At 39.7% G+C, this 18,492-nt stretch overlaps 1 protein-coding gene across 4 annotated transcripts; it reads left to right on the top strand.

The window, feature by feature from the left end:
* Positions 1 to 3,616: 3,616 nt before the first annotated feature.
* Positions 3,617 to 18,088, top strand: SDR16C5 (short chain dehydrogenase/reductase family 16C, member 5). Of its 4 annotated transcripts, none has more exons than XM_017834283.1 (7): positions 3,617 to 3,746; positions 6,707 to 7,050; positions 11,756 to 11,887; positions 12,846 to 12,945; positions 13,868 to 14,012; positions 14,574 to 14,702; positions 15,303 to 18,088. In XM_017834283.1, the coding sequence occupies exons 2-7, from the start codon at positions 6,730 to 6,732 to the stop codon at positions 15,394 to 15,396; spliced, it is 921 nt and encodes a 306-aa protein (XP_017689772.1). In that variant the 5' UTR covers positions 3,617 to 3,746; positions 6,707 to 6,729; the 3' UTR covers positions 15,397 to 18,088. The 4 variants fall into 4 exon arrangements, with proteins under 4 accessions (XP_017689772.1, XP_017689773.1, XP_017689775.1 ...); XM_017834284.1 differs by lacking the exon at positions 3,617 to 3,746 and adding an exon at positions 3,766 to 3,876; XM_017834286.1 differs by lacking the exon at positions 3,617 to 3,746 and adding an exon at positions 3,887 to 3,907.
* The last annotated feature ends 404 nt before the right edge of the window (positions 18,089 to 18,492 follow it).

Genomic DNA, 18,492 nt, shown 5'->3' with positions numbered 1-18,492 from the left:
GACAATTCTTCTGTTTGACTGGATTCTCCTTTGCCTCAGTTGTTTTTCTTCTGCTGGAATAAGAAAAAAAAGTCAATTTTGAAGAACTCTGGCTCAGTGGTGTTTGCCCTGCTTCCTTCAGAGGCAACACAGGAGACATTTGACTTCTATTAGCAAGGCATTAGTTTTTCAAATGAAGACCCACTTCTCTGTGAGCAGTTGCAATGTGTGACTAAGAGCAAGTTTGTTCAGGCTGCAAGTGCAATGACATACCTGCAATTGCTGAAGCAGCTGACAGTGCCACTTACCACAGAATAAGCTGAGTTGGAAGGGACCCATCAGGATCATCAAGTCCAACTCCTGGCCCTGCACAGGACACCCCAAGAATCACATCATGTGCCTGAAAGTATTGTCCAAATACTTGAACTCAGACAGGTTTAGTGCTGTGACCACTTCCCTGGGGAGCCCATTCCAGTGCCCAACCATCCTATGGGTGAAAATCTTTTTCCTGATGTAGCTTCCTGCTGTTTCCTCGAGTCCTGTCACTGGTCAAGAAAGTGAAGATATTGGTACTTGCCTCTCCTCTTCCCCTCATGAGGATGTTGAAGACTGCAATGAGGTCTTCTTAGGATTCTACAAATTTCACAGTAGGCATTCAAAGAAAGCAGAAAGATCTGACTGTTTACAAGCATATTACACTATTCCACTTCAGCACCTGGGGTACATGGGGGATAACTGATGCTTTAATATCAAAACATTTATCGCATTTTGAGTGTTCTGGTAGAAAAAAAAGTAGTATGAGAACTCTTAAGAAAATACAGCTGCAACAGCATGACAAAATATTGTTGTTTGGTTTTATTACTCTAAAGTGAGGATGACTATCCTAGTCACCATGCAATTGGATTTATGCAGCTCAGACCAATCCTTACTCTCTATTTGCTTTATCCATGTTTGTTTGACACATCCATAAACAAGATTAAATAGTGGTGAAGTAAGGCAAATGTAATAAAGCTTCTACCAAAGATTCACATGAAGTATAAATAGCACTTTAGTGCTATTTTTAGTGCTATTTTTAGGTTACACCTCTGCTACTGTTCCAGCAGAGGTGCCAATATCTCCCTTACAACAAATGCCAAGTGTTTTCTTGAAGTTAAGGTAGGCCAAAATACAGTACAGCCCTCAGTAAAAAATGGCTAAACTAGGAGTACACTTATGTAGCACAAGTACTTCAGACAAGCAAAAGTGAGAGCACTTACAAAGTTCCTCAATGTGTTCTTATGACTTGAATACCTTGGGTTCTTTTGAAAACTTCCACCAGGATGTTACACAAAACAAACAAACAACACCAATCTCATGGGGTTGTACACTCCTGGAATTTTGACAGCACTCACAAATTGGTCCAAAAGTAACATGTGGCAAGAGGGAGACATCTTTATCTGATACAAATTAGCGTAGTTCCATTCCTAGACCTGAATCAAGAGTAATGATTCCACTTGGGTCTTCTCTGACCCAAAACTGCGGAAGACGCTCATTTGACATCTTAAAAATGGTTTTTCTACAGACTAATTTTAGTTTTTCATAACAGAGACTAGCAAAGTCGAGCTATCTGGTGAGTTTTGTTTCAGCAAGTTTTATTCAGTGAGTTTATTACACGCAGGAAATCTTTGTACAAGCTGGGGAAAGGAAAAGTCTCCCACCTTCTATCCTCCAACTCCAATCATAAGGTCAGCCTCAATGTTAAATGCTATTACTTTCCAAGTTTTCATATAAAGCACATATTTAAACCTTTTTAAAATTAAATGAATAGGGGTCTTTTATGCTTCCTGTTTTTAAGTAAGCCACTGTAAACAATACAATCCACAAAAAGAAAGGAGCAGCCACCAGTGTCACTGTTTGATTATCATTAGCCTCCTGAATGTACTGTATTAATACAATTCACTAACTCCCACTAAAATATTCTAATCCAGCAGTTTATTTCTTTTCAGTGAGTAGCTCTTAGGGTGCAGTAGAGTTTATAGTCAAGAGCCTAGACTCTGATCCAAAGCTGCATACCTGAAATAAAAGACCTTTTGACCTCTTTCAACAATAATTTAAATAGAAAGTGTAGGCAAAGCAAGAAACATATCTATTGAAACAGCACAGCACCTTACAGGCCTCTACTCTTTTTGACTATGGGGACCCATTTATTTCAAGGCAAGCAAGCAACTAAAGCAACCTGCTCCCTCTACAGTATGTATTGCCAAGTGTGCTTCCATCCTTTTTCCTTAAAAGTGGTTGTGCACATGAAGTTTTCAAATTTTCTTTGAAGAATACTGGATCAAACAACAGATTTTCAAAGCTTCTCAAGGTAGCTTACATTATTAATTGCTGTTTCACAGCCATTATTAAGCAGTATATTAATTCTAGTGTTTCATAAATATTTGCTTAATTCATCAGATGAAAATAACACTCCAAAAGCTGTGTTCTCATACTTCTACAGAAGTATAACAACAACACAAACATGCCAGTCTGGAAGGGAGGCATATTAATGATCATGATAATGATTTGCCAAGCAAATGCCTTCAGTCATATTTTTTTCTGTGGGTACTAAACATCTTCTCATACAAACTTTCCTTGAAGTTGTGAATATTCAGTACCTTACAGTTTCAGAGTTCTGATGGCTAAGGAAGAGCATGAGGTAAAAAAAAACCTTCCAAAACAATGCTGCCCTAAGGGATTCAAGCATATGTAGCAGTAAATGCAGAGCATTACACTGAATTAGCAAACTCAAGACTTTATTCTGACCACAGCCAGAAGACATTTTGCAAGCTGGAGTGCTGTTCATTCCCTTGAGAGGACACCACCCTGAAAGGATCACACGCACCCTGGTGAAACCCCTTTTACACATTATGGCTTCACACAGGGTTTGGCCCTACAGGTCAGATGATCTCTTCACAACAAGCAGGTGTGCATGGAGTGTACATGGAGTTACAACCACTACATGTGTAGTGACTTGTTCACACAGGCTTCCATAAATCCTACACGTCCCGAAGCCCAATACTGCCCAACAGTTTTCTTTAGAGTTCCTCTGAAGCCATAATCAGCACCCGCCTCTCGACAGTACGAGCCCTCCAGCACCCCCACTCGTTCTAGACCAGCTGTGTGAAATCCATCTTCTCCCAGTCGGTCATCTCTCCAACAGAAAAATCTCTCCTTCATAAAAATCAAAAGGACATTATGAATACAAAAAAAAAAAAAAAAAAAAAAAAAAAAAAAAGAAACCAAAGGAAAGTATGGGGCCGTCGCCCGTCCTTTGAGTCTGTGGCCCTACCGCGGCCTCAGCGAGCAGCCCAGGGACCCGAGCGTCCTCACTGCCCCCCGGGGCCGCAGCTCTCCTTTCCAGGGGCGACCCCACAGCTCCGTGCTGGGCGCGGAGGGCAGGCACCCCTCCGCCCGCTCCCCCCGCCTGGCTGAACGCTGTCCCGCCGCCCGGCAGGCCCTGGCAAACCGCAGCCCCCGGCCCGGCACTCTGCCGCCGCAGAGCGGAGCGGAGCGGAACCATGCCGTGCCATGCCATCCATGCCGTGCCACCCGTGCCATGCCGTGCCATACTATGCTATCCTATGCCATTCCATCTCGTCCCGCCCCCGGGCATCCGGTCAACCCCGCGCCGGGGCGGGCTGCCGACATAAAAGCAGGGCTGCTCCGCTCCGCCCTGCGGATCTCTCTTCTTCCTCGCCTTGCTGTTGCCCTTATCAGAGCCGCCGTGGCACGCTGGGCAGACGGAGGTACCCACGGTCCTGGGGAGTTCTGGCCGGGCGGGCGCTGGCGGATGGGACAGGCTGTGTGGTCGCTCGGCGGGAGGAGCGGGGGGCCCGGGCAGCGGCGAGTGCCGGGGAGGCGGCCTGAAAGCGAGTGGTGAGCCGGTTACCGCAGCTGAAAGCTGCCCGTAGGTTTTGTTATGATGCTGATCGGGTTAGCAGACGCTAAGTGAGAGTGAGGTCGTCCGACATCCTCCGGGTGGTGAGGAGGGTATTGCTGCACCTCAGCTCTTGGACAGCCTTGGCTACAGGACCACTATATTTTTGGGGGATCGCAACCCTCCAGATGCAGTGAGAAAAATTCATGCAGGCCAAGTCCTGCTCAGGTGCCTGCGTGATCAACCTTTAGTCCCTTCGACTAGCAGAGGTGTTTTGCCGTTCAGCTGCCAGCCTCAGTCCTGCCCTTGTGATTTGTGAGCGATGATAGTCTTTAGGAGTCTGTTAGGTCTGCAAGAGTCTGTCGGCTGTGAGTTTTGTCACAGGTACCAACAAGCCTGTGTTAGCAAAGTTATCTGCACTCGAGATCTGTCTGATAAGCCATTGTAAAACCTCTGATACTTCACTACTGCGTAACAGCCTTCCTTCCACACTTATGTCTGTGTGGATGTAGACATATTAAAAAATAATTCATGGCATCAGAAGTTATCTGAGATCTTATATGTGCCAAAGGCATCTTTGGTTAATTCACCTGGAAATAAATCCCTGGTTGCTTAAGTTGAGGATGCAAAATCGACCAAGTGAGTTGGTAAATTTAACTGTCTGTATGGATATGCTTGGTTACAGTAGCTGGTATAATTAGCAGTTCTAATGCAGTGAGTGAGAATGGAGGACTCCTGCCCCAGTCAAAGTTGGGTTGGGGGAGAAATGTGTCAATGGAAACTGTCTCTTTGAAGGATGCAGAGTTGATGTTCTAACCGGAAGTATCCTGTGGTCTGTATGCCTAAACAATTCTACTGCATTAAGTGAAAGTGAGTACTTTTCTGAAAAATCTAGTGTCTGTCTGTCCTATACAAGCATAATATATAATTATTTTATTTAAAGAATTACTGTCCTAAATTCTAAACTGGATTTAAATCAAATCGTATATTGCCTCTGAAGGCAATTGCCTCCCTCAGTTTTCCTTAGGGATTAACTTTAATATCCTTATCTACTCCAGAGTTGCCAGTCCCCTTTCATGTAAATGGAAGGTGTTTTGTTTGGTGCATTAAATTAGTGTAATCAGGCTAAATTCAGCAATTGCATTTATTTTAAAGATTTGTTGCTTCTGTTTTAAACTCAACAAAGAACTTGTGTTTCCTAAAACTTGCTGGGTTTTTTATATATATATATATGTACATGAAATTTAATGACACTTTTATAACTCTACCTTTGCTTAATCTGTAGTAGCTCTATAGCTATGAGAGCCCATTACAGGACATGTCAATATTATCTCTATAAAAATATTCCTGTGCTACTTTGATATTTCTTACTGGTGTTACTGCCTCTATGTACATTTTGTCACGTTTTAATGGGAATGAGGAATAGAAAGTATTCAACAGAAAGCATTCTCCCTAAGACTTCTCCAGAAAGAAGAACTTGTTTTCCTACCCACTATGTTTTTGACAAATGTTTTTCTGTTATTGGAATAGTTTTAAGATGTTCTAATGTTTCTGCCAGAAAACTTTCTGAAATAACTAGCTGTGTTCTAGCAGTAGCCTATCTCTTTTCAAGACTGCCCTTGTTTCCCATGTACAAAATCTGACTCATGATAACACGTTTATGTCCACATGCTAACTTTCATGAACTTTGCTCAGAGTAGCAGAGATCTAAGTTACTTATTTCCTGGCACTTGTCAAACACGATTACCTATATACATAGATAGCAAAGTTCACTAAGAATGTAAGCAAAGTGGGCATGTAGTGCTAAAGGTTGAAGTGTAAGTGCCAGTGTACTCTACATTTAGCTGAGAAGGAAGATAATAATCCTTCATACTGTAGTTAAGAGATTAAAGATCTCCTTTGACGAAGGGTGCGTTTCTTGCATAGCATTCGTATACTGGGAAATAAAATAACATTTCTTCAAGGGCTTAAATGCCTGCTTGGTTTTCATCATTACTGGATGAGTACAGACTATGAGGTTAAAAGCATATCTGAGATGGTATGATTCAAGCCTATGACATTTGCTTCGTGCAGGAAGGCGAAGAGAAGAAACCTGACAGCTTTGCAGTGAGTTCTTACAGCACTGTGTTCAACTGCAAAAGCAAACTCTCCTCAATAATGGTAGTTGAAAAGCTAGGAGTGACAGCCAGGTGTTTACCTGCTGTGTTTTGGAGATTTATAAGGATATTGTCCCTATGCTCATGGGTTTTTGGGGTTTTTTTGGGTTTTTTTCGGCAGAGTTGAGACTGTGACTTGTTCTACATATTTTGTGATGACAAGGAGTGCCTACAAAGCAAAAAACATTGTGGTTCTAAAAGCAGAATTTTTCCTTACTAAAGTACTAGCTTATGAGCACTAAAGTTGTTTGTCATGCATTTCTGTTTAAGATGTTCAATGGGTAGATATCACTTTCATTATTATTTTTTTTTCATTCTATTTTATTTTGAGTCCACATTCTGTCCGAGCAGAGAATGAAACCCATAACATCAGGGATGGGAAATTTCTAAGCAAACAAGGGCAGTTGTTTCTTACTGCTGCTGAATTGTAAATGAATTGTGTACTGCATTCTGGAGGAACAACCTGGAGATGAGACAGAACATAAAAAATTGGGTCAGATATGCAGGTGTAAGCCTATACGTTTTTTTGAAACAACACCAAAAGTGGGCTAGAGAAAATATTTAGAATGGACCTGAAAATGTGTTTTCAGTTTTGAAATGTTGGCATTGGATTTTTTTCTATGGTTTATCCTATTTGGTAAATGTTTGGGTTTTTTTTTTTTTTTTTCATCAGGTATCTGAATAAATAGCCTCAAGATGAACTTCTTCCTGGAAACATTAAAAGTCATCGGACTTTTTGTTTATTACTTACTGGAGTCACTAGTGTTCTTGGTTGTGCCTAGACGGAAGAAGAATGTTAGTGGTGAAATAGTATTAATAACAGGAGCAGCAAGTGGCATTGGAAGATGCTTATCATTAAAGTTTGCCAGACTTGGAGCCACGTTGGTTCTATGGGATGTTAATCAAGAGGGGCTCAAGGAGACAGTCAGACTGGCCAGAGAAAATGGAGCAGAAAGAGTACACTCTTACATCTGTGATATTAGTAAGAGGCAGGATGTCTACAGAGTAGCTGATCAGGTAAAGTATCTTATTTGCGGCTTTGACACTATCCTAAGATGAGTGTATGTGCGTGTGTTGGATGCATGATTGAGTTTTTTAGTGGCTTCAAAGCAAGAAATTAAGGTTAATTAATTCTGAATGTATTGTGCATTATCTAGTTCAAGAATTCTGTTTTTCAGAGTTGACTTGTGTATCTTTATTCCTTAAAAAGTAAAAAGAGCTGGTTCTCTTTTTTAGTAGCTCCTTTCAGCTGGGTAACTTCTCAATCATTCATTCAATTACTGAGCAGGCACTTACTCGTGAAGTGCAGAAAATCAATTTATTGAAACTAAAGCAGTATTTCAAGTTCTGGCAGCCTTTTGCCAAAATTAAACCCTAAAGACTATACATCATAAAAAGGATTAATTGCTTAGACAATTTTCAAATAATTCGATGGCTGTGAATAGATTTTTGCAAATTCACTTTGTCTGAATTAATAAATATATCTTGAGGTCTTAAATATTTCTTTCTTTCATTTCTGAAGAGCTTTGTAAACATAGCATGTAGTTAGATATTTTGGGCAGCATAAGTAGCATTGCCAAAAGCTAAAATTGCTTAACAGTTTCCAGTATAACAACATGTTCTCATTTGCTTAAAATTTGCTAAACTTAACTGTTGGACTAAAAAGTTTCCACAGTGAGTGTTTGCCTGGGGATAAATTCTTTAAAAGAAAAAAAAAGTTCCGCTGTCTTCAGGAACATCTATTGGCTGAAGGCTGAACTCAGGTTTTGGTGCTCTTTAAGAAGCTCTAGCCTTTTTTCTTTTTCTGTCTGTGCAAAAATGATTACAACAAGCTTTCTGATAAGTGAAGCTTATGCATAACTTGCAGCTCGTTAGAGGCTGGTGATATTGTTTTTTTTATTCCAGTAATTCTGATCATCCTTGGTCCCCCTCGCAGCTCCTTTACACCAACTGAGCTGGACATCTGCTGTCCCTGCAGAGTAGCTGCACATGTCTCTCCACAGGCCTGTAGCTGTGCTTCCTGCTGAACTGGGAGGACTGGAGGAGGAGGGAATATTGTAGAGTGAAGGACACTGGAACGAAGAAGATGAAAACTAACCTTCAGTTTTGAAGACTTGAGGGCTAACACTTCAGTCCCATGGAGAAAAGCAGTAATTGAGCCATTCTACCCAAATTTAAAAAAGAGAAGCGCATGTAGATTTGTGTGTAACACAGGTTCCAGATGATACAAACAGAGCTAGACAGGGGCAAAGAAGTTGTAATAGGGTCTTGGTGCATGATCCTTCACTTATAACTTTGTCAGCAGTTCACTAACTGTCAGATTCACTAATAATCCTCCTGCTGATCCCAGAAAAGAAAATACCCTACTAATGTTATTCCAGAAATGTCACGTCCTGGTGCTGTTGTAGAATCATGCTAGCAACTTTCCCATCTTACAAGTGACAAAAAGACTTTAGTAGTAGTTGGTGCCTTGTGCCACTGTTTACTTAATGCAGCATAGTAGACTTTGGCTTACAGTGCTCAGCATCAGCCTTTGCAAAATAAGATATCGTGGTTCCTGATTCTGGGGTTTTTTCCCCTTCTGGTGATTTAGCTTCACACAGTGACTTGGGGTTTTGCAAGACTATAGTGAACTAAATTCATGCAGGTGGGGCAAGATATGGTTGAATACTTTACCCACAGTAAAAGCCAAATCTCAAAGCCAAAAAGGAATTTATGTGAACCTTTAATACTTGCTTCATCAGCCACACAGAGACACCAGGAAAAAAAGTTACTTCAGCAGGAAGAGAAGCAAAAGGCCCTGCACATGTGAGGTCCTTGTTCCTTTCCTGTACTAACAGGATCGAGGACAGCTTTTGGCTATCAAGAGCTATAGCTTAAAATTTATTTCTAATGTCCCTGTTCCAGAAGTACCCAACTCATAAAGGAATGTGGCCTTCTCTTGTCTACCCCTCCCTCAAGTTCAGCTAAACTTAAAGAATCTAGGACCTTGAAAGATGGAAGTAACTCTGTTTTTTGTTCCTCCTACTCATCAAGAAACAGAAGCCTCTTCTCATAGTCATGCCGCAAAATTGCATCATGGGTCACAGTTACTTTCAGGATCTCTCTTGCATTGTACTCTTTTACTTATCTGCTGGTTTTGTTTCTTGCTTTTTAGTCAAAATGATAGTTTACAGTCAGTCTTCCAGTGTTCTAAGAGTGTTCTTTCTTGTGCACAGGAGCAACAGTAGAAACACACTTCCTGGTGGTATTTCATGCTGCCTGTAAAATATCCAGTGTTTTTTAATACCTCTTATAAGCAGTTATGGAGGTGCTCATGGTTCTTAGAAAGTACACATTTTGGAATGCTGTTTGGGAATCATGGGAATTGCTCACTACTAAACTTCAATGTAAATGCTTAAATATAAATGCAGAAACAAACAGAAAAGTGTTTATACCTGAAAAAGATGTTTAATCAGACCAGCTGTTCGCATAATGCTTCCTTTGCTGAGGCCTAAAACACCTGGAACATAATTTCTTGCTCTGTATGATTTGAGGGGTTTAATGCTCTGGAGAGTTGGCATTATTTTACACATACACACGGGGCCTCTGGTGGTCTAGTGGTTAGGGTGCAGGACTCTCACCGCTGCGACCCGGGTTCGATTCCCAGCCCCCCGGGCAGATGGAGCTCGTCAGCCCTGTAAGGCAATCCATCTAAGAGAAGGTCACTCTAAACAAACCTACGTTCTGAGACCCTCACTGCTGCTGTCCAAGCTTGCTCGGCCCCGGCAGATGAACCTCAGGATTAAAGGGTGGGCTCAGTTCAGTGCACGCTGTGTCTCACCTAAAAAATCCACTGCGCAGGCTCGAAGGGTTAATGACCTTTCCCAAGTCTTCGCTCGCGAAGACTGGCCATTATATTACACATACACACACACTCACTCCTCCACCCCCAGTAGCTAGAGAAAAGGCTTGATAAAGTTCTCTTATACTTGGCCTCAAAGGAGAGTGTGGAAGCCTGTGCTGAGTATCTTGACACTGTCATGCACAAGGGAGGGCTGAGAGAAGTGAATTAAGACAGCCAATTTGCTGAGGAAAGCTGTCACATCTAGTTAATAGGGAAGCAGCATGAACAGAGGTGTTGTAAAGCTGCAATTATTTGTCTGGGTTGCAAAGTGTGGCACTTAAATCTGCTTTGAATTCCATCCAAAATGTGAATATATTTTGTAAGACTCAGCAGAGCCAAGTGGTAAAAGAAGAGGTTGTTCAGGTTTTCACCACCAGTTAGAAATGGTGTGATAAAAGTTCTGTTTGCTGTTCCTTCTGCTCATCTAATGTGAGTGCCCCAGTCACCAAGTAACAAACTGTACATACCACATCTCCCAGCTCTGTCCTTTTTTTGTTTGCACAAAAGAAGCATGACCATTTATTCAGGTATTTATTTGCCCCAAAGAGTAGATTTGAGGTACTGGTCCAGGTTTTCAGAATTGCTAGATCATCTGACATGAGGCAGTATTAAAACATCCTTTACTAACAAATACATTTATGAGTCTGTGCTACTTTTAACTTGTGATGAGGGGTGCATACTCAGGTTGGTGACTAGAACAACTTGTCTGAGGCTGCCTATGGAGATCATGTGCCACTGCTCCAGAGTATTTAAATTGCTACAACTTTTTCAGAGAGCAATAGACAGATAAGAATATTCGAGCAATGACTGAAGTGGACAGTGGCTCTGGCTGTTGAATTTTTTATATAAGATATTCTGTGTAATCCTAATTCTGTGTAAGCTGCTCTCTGGGTTTTGTTGTTTGTTTGTTTTTTTGAACCCTTGCTTAGTCAACAAACATGAATAAGTTTAAGGAAGATTAGAAAGTTAAGCTAGAATAAAGGGTAGGTGATAAATCACCCTTTAATTCTTTACTGTTATATAGGCTAGCCTGTCTGGTCTGCCTGGGCTTTCTTTAGTCACTGTAGGCATCTAGCAAAAGAAGCATGAAGAAATTAAGGTTCTGTGATCTCCAGTTGTATGGCAAAATGGTATAAAACCAACCTGGTTTCCCAAAACTACTGATCAGTACATGTTCAGCACTTAATCTGGAAGTCATAAGTTAAACAACATAAAGAGTACTTTTTTCTTTTTTTCCCAGATAGCTCAGATGAATTAATTGTTCTACAAATACTATATTGAATATTTTCATTCTCCTTTTGAGAGCTAGTACAGTATCTTGGTATCAGCTGGCCTGTAGTTGTTGTCTCAAGTGAGTCTGTTCATCAATGTTTTCAGTCTGGAGCTAAAATGAGAACTATACTTCTTCCTACTGAATTAAATGTATAGGTATTGCTTTTTAGCCAACTTATTTTCTAGGCTAGAGTGTACAGGCTTCTAGTCCAGAATTGTTCGTTGATTTTAAGATGGATTTACCACAGAAAAATACTTGTTGCATTCGTTAAGCTCTCTGCAGTAGACACTTATCTGTAACAGTTGTCCCCAGAAACAGAGGGGCTGAAAGCAGAAACTTGTATGGAGCTGTTGGACTCCACATCTCCAAAGAAAATCCAGTAGAAAACTCAGATTTTAAAAAGGCATCAGGTGAAAATATGCAGGGACCTGAGGTGTTTGGATCCATAAGAGGATAAGTTTAACTTATTTGAAATGTTTAATATTTTTGTTTAAGTTTTCTTATATAATACTTGGAAAGCATGTTTTGTATTTATTGTAATCTCTTGATACTTTTTGTTTTAGGTTAAAAAAGAAGTTGGCGATGTTAGTATCCTAGTCAACAATGCTGGTATTGTAACTGGCAAGACATTTATTGATTCTCCAGATTCACTTGTAGAAAAAACCATGGAAGTGAACACAATGGCACACTTCTGGGTAATGCCCGTATTTTCCATATTTATATAAAACATCTCTCTAGCATGTTTTCAGTGTTAATTTTGCCTTTTGGAATTGAGGGAAACATGCAAGGAAGTTCAGTTAGAAACGATACAAGAAATTGCTTTCTATGCCCTGGAGTCTGTAAAAAAAAAAAAAAAAAAAGGTGGAAGAGTGGATCCTTTGAGAACCTCTGGAGTAGGTAGGAAGTATTTCACATTTAGAAATGCTCTTAAGAACCAAAGTTTACCATCTTCTAAATTCTGAGTGTAGTCATATGATTAAGCGACATGAAGCAGGCCCATCTGAATAGTTGCTGCCCTAGTCACAGAGAAATGTTTAATTCTGTTAGTGTTCTAGTTGTTTTGTGGTTATGATAGTTTCAGTAAGAAATACCACATGTTCAGATAATGCTCTTAATAATACGTGGAGCTTTTGTTCAAAATTAATAAGCTTATGTGCTTTTTCTTCCTTCCAGGCAAGGCAGATCACCTATGTGGTGTTTCTATCATAAAGAATTGTGAAGAAGATATTAAAATATTTTGGTTTATTTATAAATAAATTTAATAACAAAGATTTACTGACTTCAGTAGAAGGAAAACGTGAAATTCCAATTTTTGCCATTTTAGAAAATTTGCACTGAACACTTCATTCTCGTTTGAAATGTTGCAGTGGGGAGCTGGAAGAAACTTCACAACTAGCTGAATCTATATAGTTAGCTTTCAGCAAGTTATCATCTGTCTTTGGTAGTACTTGTGTGGCTGGAAAAGTCCCCGTTTAAATACCTGAAGGTTAGAGTTTAAACAACAAACTTCACATACTCACCCCCCCCCTTTCCATAATGGAAGGGGGAGAGCTTCTGTAGGGAGAATTTCTCTAAAAAACAACAATTTCATAATATTATCACATGTAGCTTAATTAGTAAAATGTTACATTGCAACTCTGACTTATATTGCAGACTTACAAAGCCTTCCTCCCAGCAATGATTGCCACTAACCACGGACACTTGGTTAGCATGGCAAGCGCTGCAGGCTTATGTGGAATCACTCGTCTTTCAGGTAGTGTATTAAAGCTAATGTTCATTTAGACAACTAGTTTGATTTAAATTCTGCAGTCAATACTCATGGGGAAAAAAACCCCACAAATTAAATTTGAGTTTTCTGGATCTTTCTTTATAGGTACAGCAAATAGTCATACTTTCAAAGCAGCTGACCTTAAATAGACAATTTCTTTAAAAAGAGTTTTCCAGAAGCTCAGTTGTGCTCTAAAACAGGTTTTTCTGCCAAGGCAGTTAGAAGATCTAGAAGCCATATAGAACTTTCAACACTGAGGGTCTCTGATAGGGAAGAGCCCACTCTAGATTTAGTGAAAACTCAGAAGGCATTTCTGGAAAATGTATACAAAGAGGGAGGAAAATGAAATAAGGTAACATAGCAGTAAAAGAAATCTAGCCTCAAGGCAGTGATAATGAGGCCAAATTGCATTTCAAGTTGAAACCACATTAGAGAGTCTTGAAAACTTGAGTTTGATATATAAGAAGCAAGTACATGGATTCAAAGATAAGGTCTGATATGAAAAGGTAATTTCATTTACCATTGCTCCATAGAGAGTGGAAAAGTGATAGCAGGGATGCAATGAGAGACCCTCTGTCTGCCAGTCTAGAACAACTGTTAATTTAGGAGAGGGAAAGTAATGGAATGAATCACATCAAAGGCAAATTTTATTAGTAACCTAATCCTGAAAACCATTCCTATTCTTTTGTGAAGTGTTTTATTATTGGACAGTAATTTCCTGAAGGTACTATATATATATATCATTTCGATACTATATTGTGTTGTTGTACACTGAAAAAAGAATAGGTGTCTAATCCATTTACTTACTAGAGCAAAATTTTGTTCTCTGTCAAAAACTGTTAATCTGTTCAGTAAAGTTTAACTTGTAAATTTAAATATTAAACTGCAATTAATGTTTATTTTACAGATTACTGTTCAAGTAAATTTGCAGCAATTGGTTTTGCAGAGTCAATTGATATAGAGATGAGAAGTCTGGGAAAGACTGGTATTAAAACCACAATTGTGTGTCCTGTCGTCATAAACACAGGAATGTTTGATGGTATTAAAACCAAGTGAGTAAACTCTTGTGAGGTTTTTATGCAAGTTGCATGTTTAGTGTGTTACCCCTATTTCCTTTATGAAAATCAGGAGCTAGGCTTTTCTCTGCTTGTGCTGTTTTTAGGGCTTCAGATGGGTGTTAACAGTGACTGGGCAAGCCAAATGTCAAAAGCCTAAGTCCTTTACCATTCATTTAAGCTGAAATGTGAATAATTAGTGTCCTTTCCTCTGCAGAAGCCAAATGCTCTGGTTGTCCTGTCTGGTTTCTAAACCCCCATGCACCTCCTGAAACCAGTGTCATAGGTTTGCTCAGTATGTGTGTATAATGACAAAATTTATGAGCCAAATAAAAGCCTGGTGTGTCTTAATAGGAGGACTCTGATTTGTCTTGTGAGAGGTCATACAGAGGGAAAATAACAATGTTCACTCACTCTAACATAATGAAGGTTCTGTTCATAGGATTTGTGGTATTTATTTCTTTCTCTAGTTGAATAACTGTAAAATGGAGACTTATTTTGAGTTAAATGTGAATTCAAACCAATTTATATTACAGTAAGAGATGTTTTCTCTTTCAGGTGGCCACGTGTCCTTCCTGTGCTGGATCCAGAGTATGTGGCTGAGAAGATAGTCAATGCTGTTCGGCAGAACCAAGAACTGTTGCTGATACCACACAGCATCCTTCATGTATTATTTGCTTTGAAAAGGTAAGTTATGACTTTCTTTTCCTCTCTCTCTTTTCTGTCCAGGGATGTTCCAGCTGCATGTTTGACTAAATGTACCAGACTTCTACTTGTTGCTGTGACTTTTCATTAGGTTCTACATATTTCTGGAGGGTTTCTCTTCTTCGTTTTTGTTTTGTTTTGTTTTAGGGGTTCAGTCTACCCTTGGACCACAGAACAATGACAGAAATGTCTAACTGTGACTTGCTGACTCCATTGGGGTGCTGTTTTACAGTAGGCTGTAGAGACTGGGCCTGCTGCTCCGTAACTGCATGTGATAGGATCATTGGTTGAAAAAGACCTCTAAGATCACTGAGTGCAACCGTTAACCCAGCACCTATCTGGTGTCTTGCTCTCCGGCATTAGGGCATTTGTGACTCTGTTAAAAGCCAGGTTGGGATACCAATCTGTCTAATAACTCAGGCTGCCAAACAAGTATAATAGATATTATGAGAGGACCAGTGGGCCAATATTCTAAAGAGTATACTGCCTTTGCCAGTACTAGCCAGGTAAAAATAATTCTATGATAAAACTGCACAACTCCTCTGATGTGTGTTTTGTTCCTTTTTATCTTCTTCCTTACAGCATTCTACCAGTGAAAGCAACTGTTCTCCTTATGGACTATTTTGGAATACTCCATGCAATGGATACCTTCAAAGGTCGACCAAAGAAGGAGTGAAAAAGCACAAAATGCAGAGACTAGCAACTCTAAAGTGGACCTTGCTAAAGGTGGTGATGGGAAAGGTTTGCTTCTCTAGCAGCTGTGAACTTAGGGTGCCTCATTTCTCATTAGTAACAAGATTTAGAAAAGTTGCTTTTTAATTGGCACTTAACAGCTTTCATTTAAACTATTTTTTTTAATCCAGTGAACTGGTTTCTTTTCACCTCATTATGAAAATACATTAATTGAATTTAGTTGCTTTGGTTATGTCTGTTTATAATGCCTTAAATATGATCCTCCATCACAAACTACTAATTGGCAACTTTGTGGGGAGAACGGAGCAAGAAGCCTCATGTATTCAGCAGGGAGCCAGAAAAGGCTCTAGTGGACCTGACTTCTTGCTGCCATTCAATGAACCATGAGGATGAGCTGTACTGCTGGTATCATTCCCTGGTAAGCTGAAGAATTCAAGAGTTTCCTGAAACAAGATTGTAATTCATACGAATGAAAGTTTTGTGAAATGAAAATATGTGCTGTGTTGATGAAAAAACAACGAAATATATTAATGACATGTATTAATATTTGGAGGTGGTGGTCTCTGAACTCACAGATGATTATGGATGTCGGAACAGGGATGGGGAAGGATTTAAATTGTGTTTTTGTGCTGCTGATCTACTTTGCCTAATTTATTTTAAAAGCTCATACTATGCAACTTTGTAACAGAAGTCTTTGTATCATTTAGGTGCAGTATTTTAAAAACAATTTTAAATTGTCATCTCCTAAAAAGAATGAACTTGTAGGTATAAAGCATAAGACTGCCAGTCTAGGTGGGCAATACAATGTCTTGTCAAGTAAGACAACAAGCTACTAAAAGCAAAGGTGGTGTATTGAATAATAGGGGTTTCTCTTGGGATTACTTCAGAAAGGGATGATGCTGATGGAACTGGAGTGAATGGTCTCATTACAGTCATAGCTTGAGTAATGGCATGATGTTTTGGTTCTCTGAGTTGGGTGGCAGGTTGCCTTGTGTCTACAGAGACTTGTTTTACTTTCCCTTTACTCTTAGGACCATCCATTTATTTTGGACATATGCTGAGGAGGCCTTGCCCTTTTGAAGAGGGATGCTTAGAAAGCTGAAAGCCCCCTTGGCTTTTTGTAATCCAAAACAAGAAACAGGAATCTTATATGTATGTCATTTATGTAAATGCTGGCTAAGCCCATGTCATGTCACAGTACTCTGCTAGCAACTGGTACAGCAGTTGGAACCGTATGGAGAAAAAGGTGATTTTTTTTTAATGGTGGGTCTTTTTTTTTCTTTACATGATGGCCTAGAAACTATTTCATTTCTCTTGTCTATACAATTAGTGAAATATACTAGCAGAGAAAGATTTACTTTACTACTGATGAGCAAGAAACACTGAGTAAAACAAGTGTGTTAAAAAGTCTTACCTTTATGAGGGATCGATGAGAGCTAGAATTCAGACTGATGAAGAAGAGATTTGTTTCACTCTCAGTTCTGCAGCTTTTCTACCTCAGAATTTCCACTTATTTTACGCTCGAGGAAACGAAAGTTAACAAGTAAAAAATGAGGCTGTCTAAATGTGGTGTCCATACACACATCTCACTGTTCTCAAAGTCTACCACTAATAACTGTGTGATGTATCTGTGTTTTCAGACTCCTCACCTTTTTGTACCAATGCACCACATTTTTCCCTTCTGGCTATGAAATACTAGGTATGCAGAATTCTGGAGCAAAGGGGAAGAAAAGTGGGTTATGCATATAAACAGTATGAGTACCAAACTCCAGAGCAAGTAGCTTTTCATTTTTAGTGTCTTTGTGGACATGTTCTTCTGAGCGAAATTAGAAGCAGTGAGTCAGGCAGTGGGATTTGTGGATTCTCAGCAGGTTCAGGTTTGTCACACCACTAGGAGGATTTTACCTGATAATCTGTGCTAGAGAAGTACATCTCCAAGGGACTACGACTTCACAGAATCATTAAGCTTGGAAAGTATCCGTGTTCAGTTAAGTTCTAAATATCTCTAAGGTTGAAAACTCTATAATCTCTCTGAGTAACCTGTTCCAGTGTTTGTTCACACTCTTCTTAAAAACAAATAAAATTATGTTTATACTGAATGTACTTTATTTTTTCTTTTCTTTTACGTGAATACCACTAAGAGTCTGGTTCTGTGTTTTACACCTTCCTTTTAGGTACTTATACACATTGGGCCTGAGCCTTTTCTCCAGACTGAGCAATATCAGCAATCTTGACCTCTCTTTGTATGACAGGTGTTCCAGTACCTTAATTATCTTTGCAGCCCTTTGCTGGCCTCAGTCCAGTATATTCATATCTTTTAGAGACCAAGCTCTGTGGAAGATTGAGCACATACAATACATCATACAGAGCTTCACTAGAAAATTTCTGCTGTGCTGGTAGGAGTACAGAAATATTGCTTTTATGTAAGTGTGCTGCTGCCACTTTGAATACTGTGGTCACTGTCAAATTACATCATGTGCCTGGAGGATAATAGCCTGTCCTGTGGTGCTTTTGATCTTCCACATCTCCTGAGATGGCATGACAGATAAGTGGAGCTGTATCCTGGAGGTCAAACAGCACAAACAGCTTCCCTGTGTTCAGAAGGTTGCATGGAGTGTTTGGATCTTCAACTGCCATGTGAACTTTTTGAAATAAAAGATGGTTTACTTCCAGCATAATAATGGTCTTGATTGACTACTTTCTTGATGCTAAGAGAGACTCTTTCCTCCTGCTTTTAGCAAGAAAACTCATGGAAGGATAGCTGTCAGACCCAAACAAGAAGATAGAACATCAAAAGAAAGAGCAACTCAGTTGTGACAGCATAATGTCTGACAGTAGCCCAGGACTGCTGAATGGTATGTCGGGCAGCTCCCACAAAAGAATTGTTGGTTTCATGACCACTGCTTGGAATATTAAATAGTCTCTTAACAAAAATGACTGGGTCCCAAATTTGGCTGGGATGGCTGTGTTGGCCTAAAAATTAGTGATAGGGTGATTCAAAGACAACGTATGGTATTTTGTTGCCTGTTGTATTTCTTTTAATGCTTCAGAACATGGAGGACATAGTGCCAAGAAAAAT

The sequence above is a fragment of the Lepidothrix coronata genome, unplaced genomic scaffold (assembly GCF_001604755.1).
Source record: "Lepidothrix coronata isolate B3197 unplaced genomic scaffold, Lepidothrix_coronata-1.0 Scaffold232, whole genome shotgun sequence".
NCBI lineage: Eukaryota > Metazoa > Chordata > Aves > Passeriformes > Pipridae > Lepidothrix > Lepidothrix coronata.
Note: the sequence above shows the minus strand (reverse complement) of the source record. Positions and strands in the feature narration are given on the sequence as shown.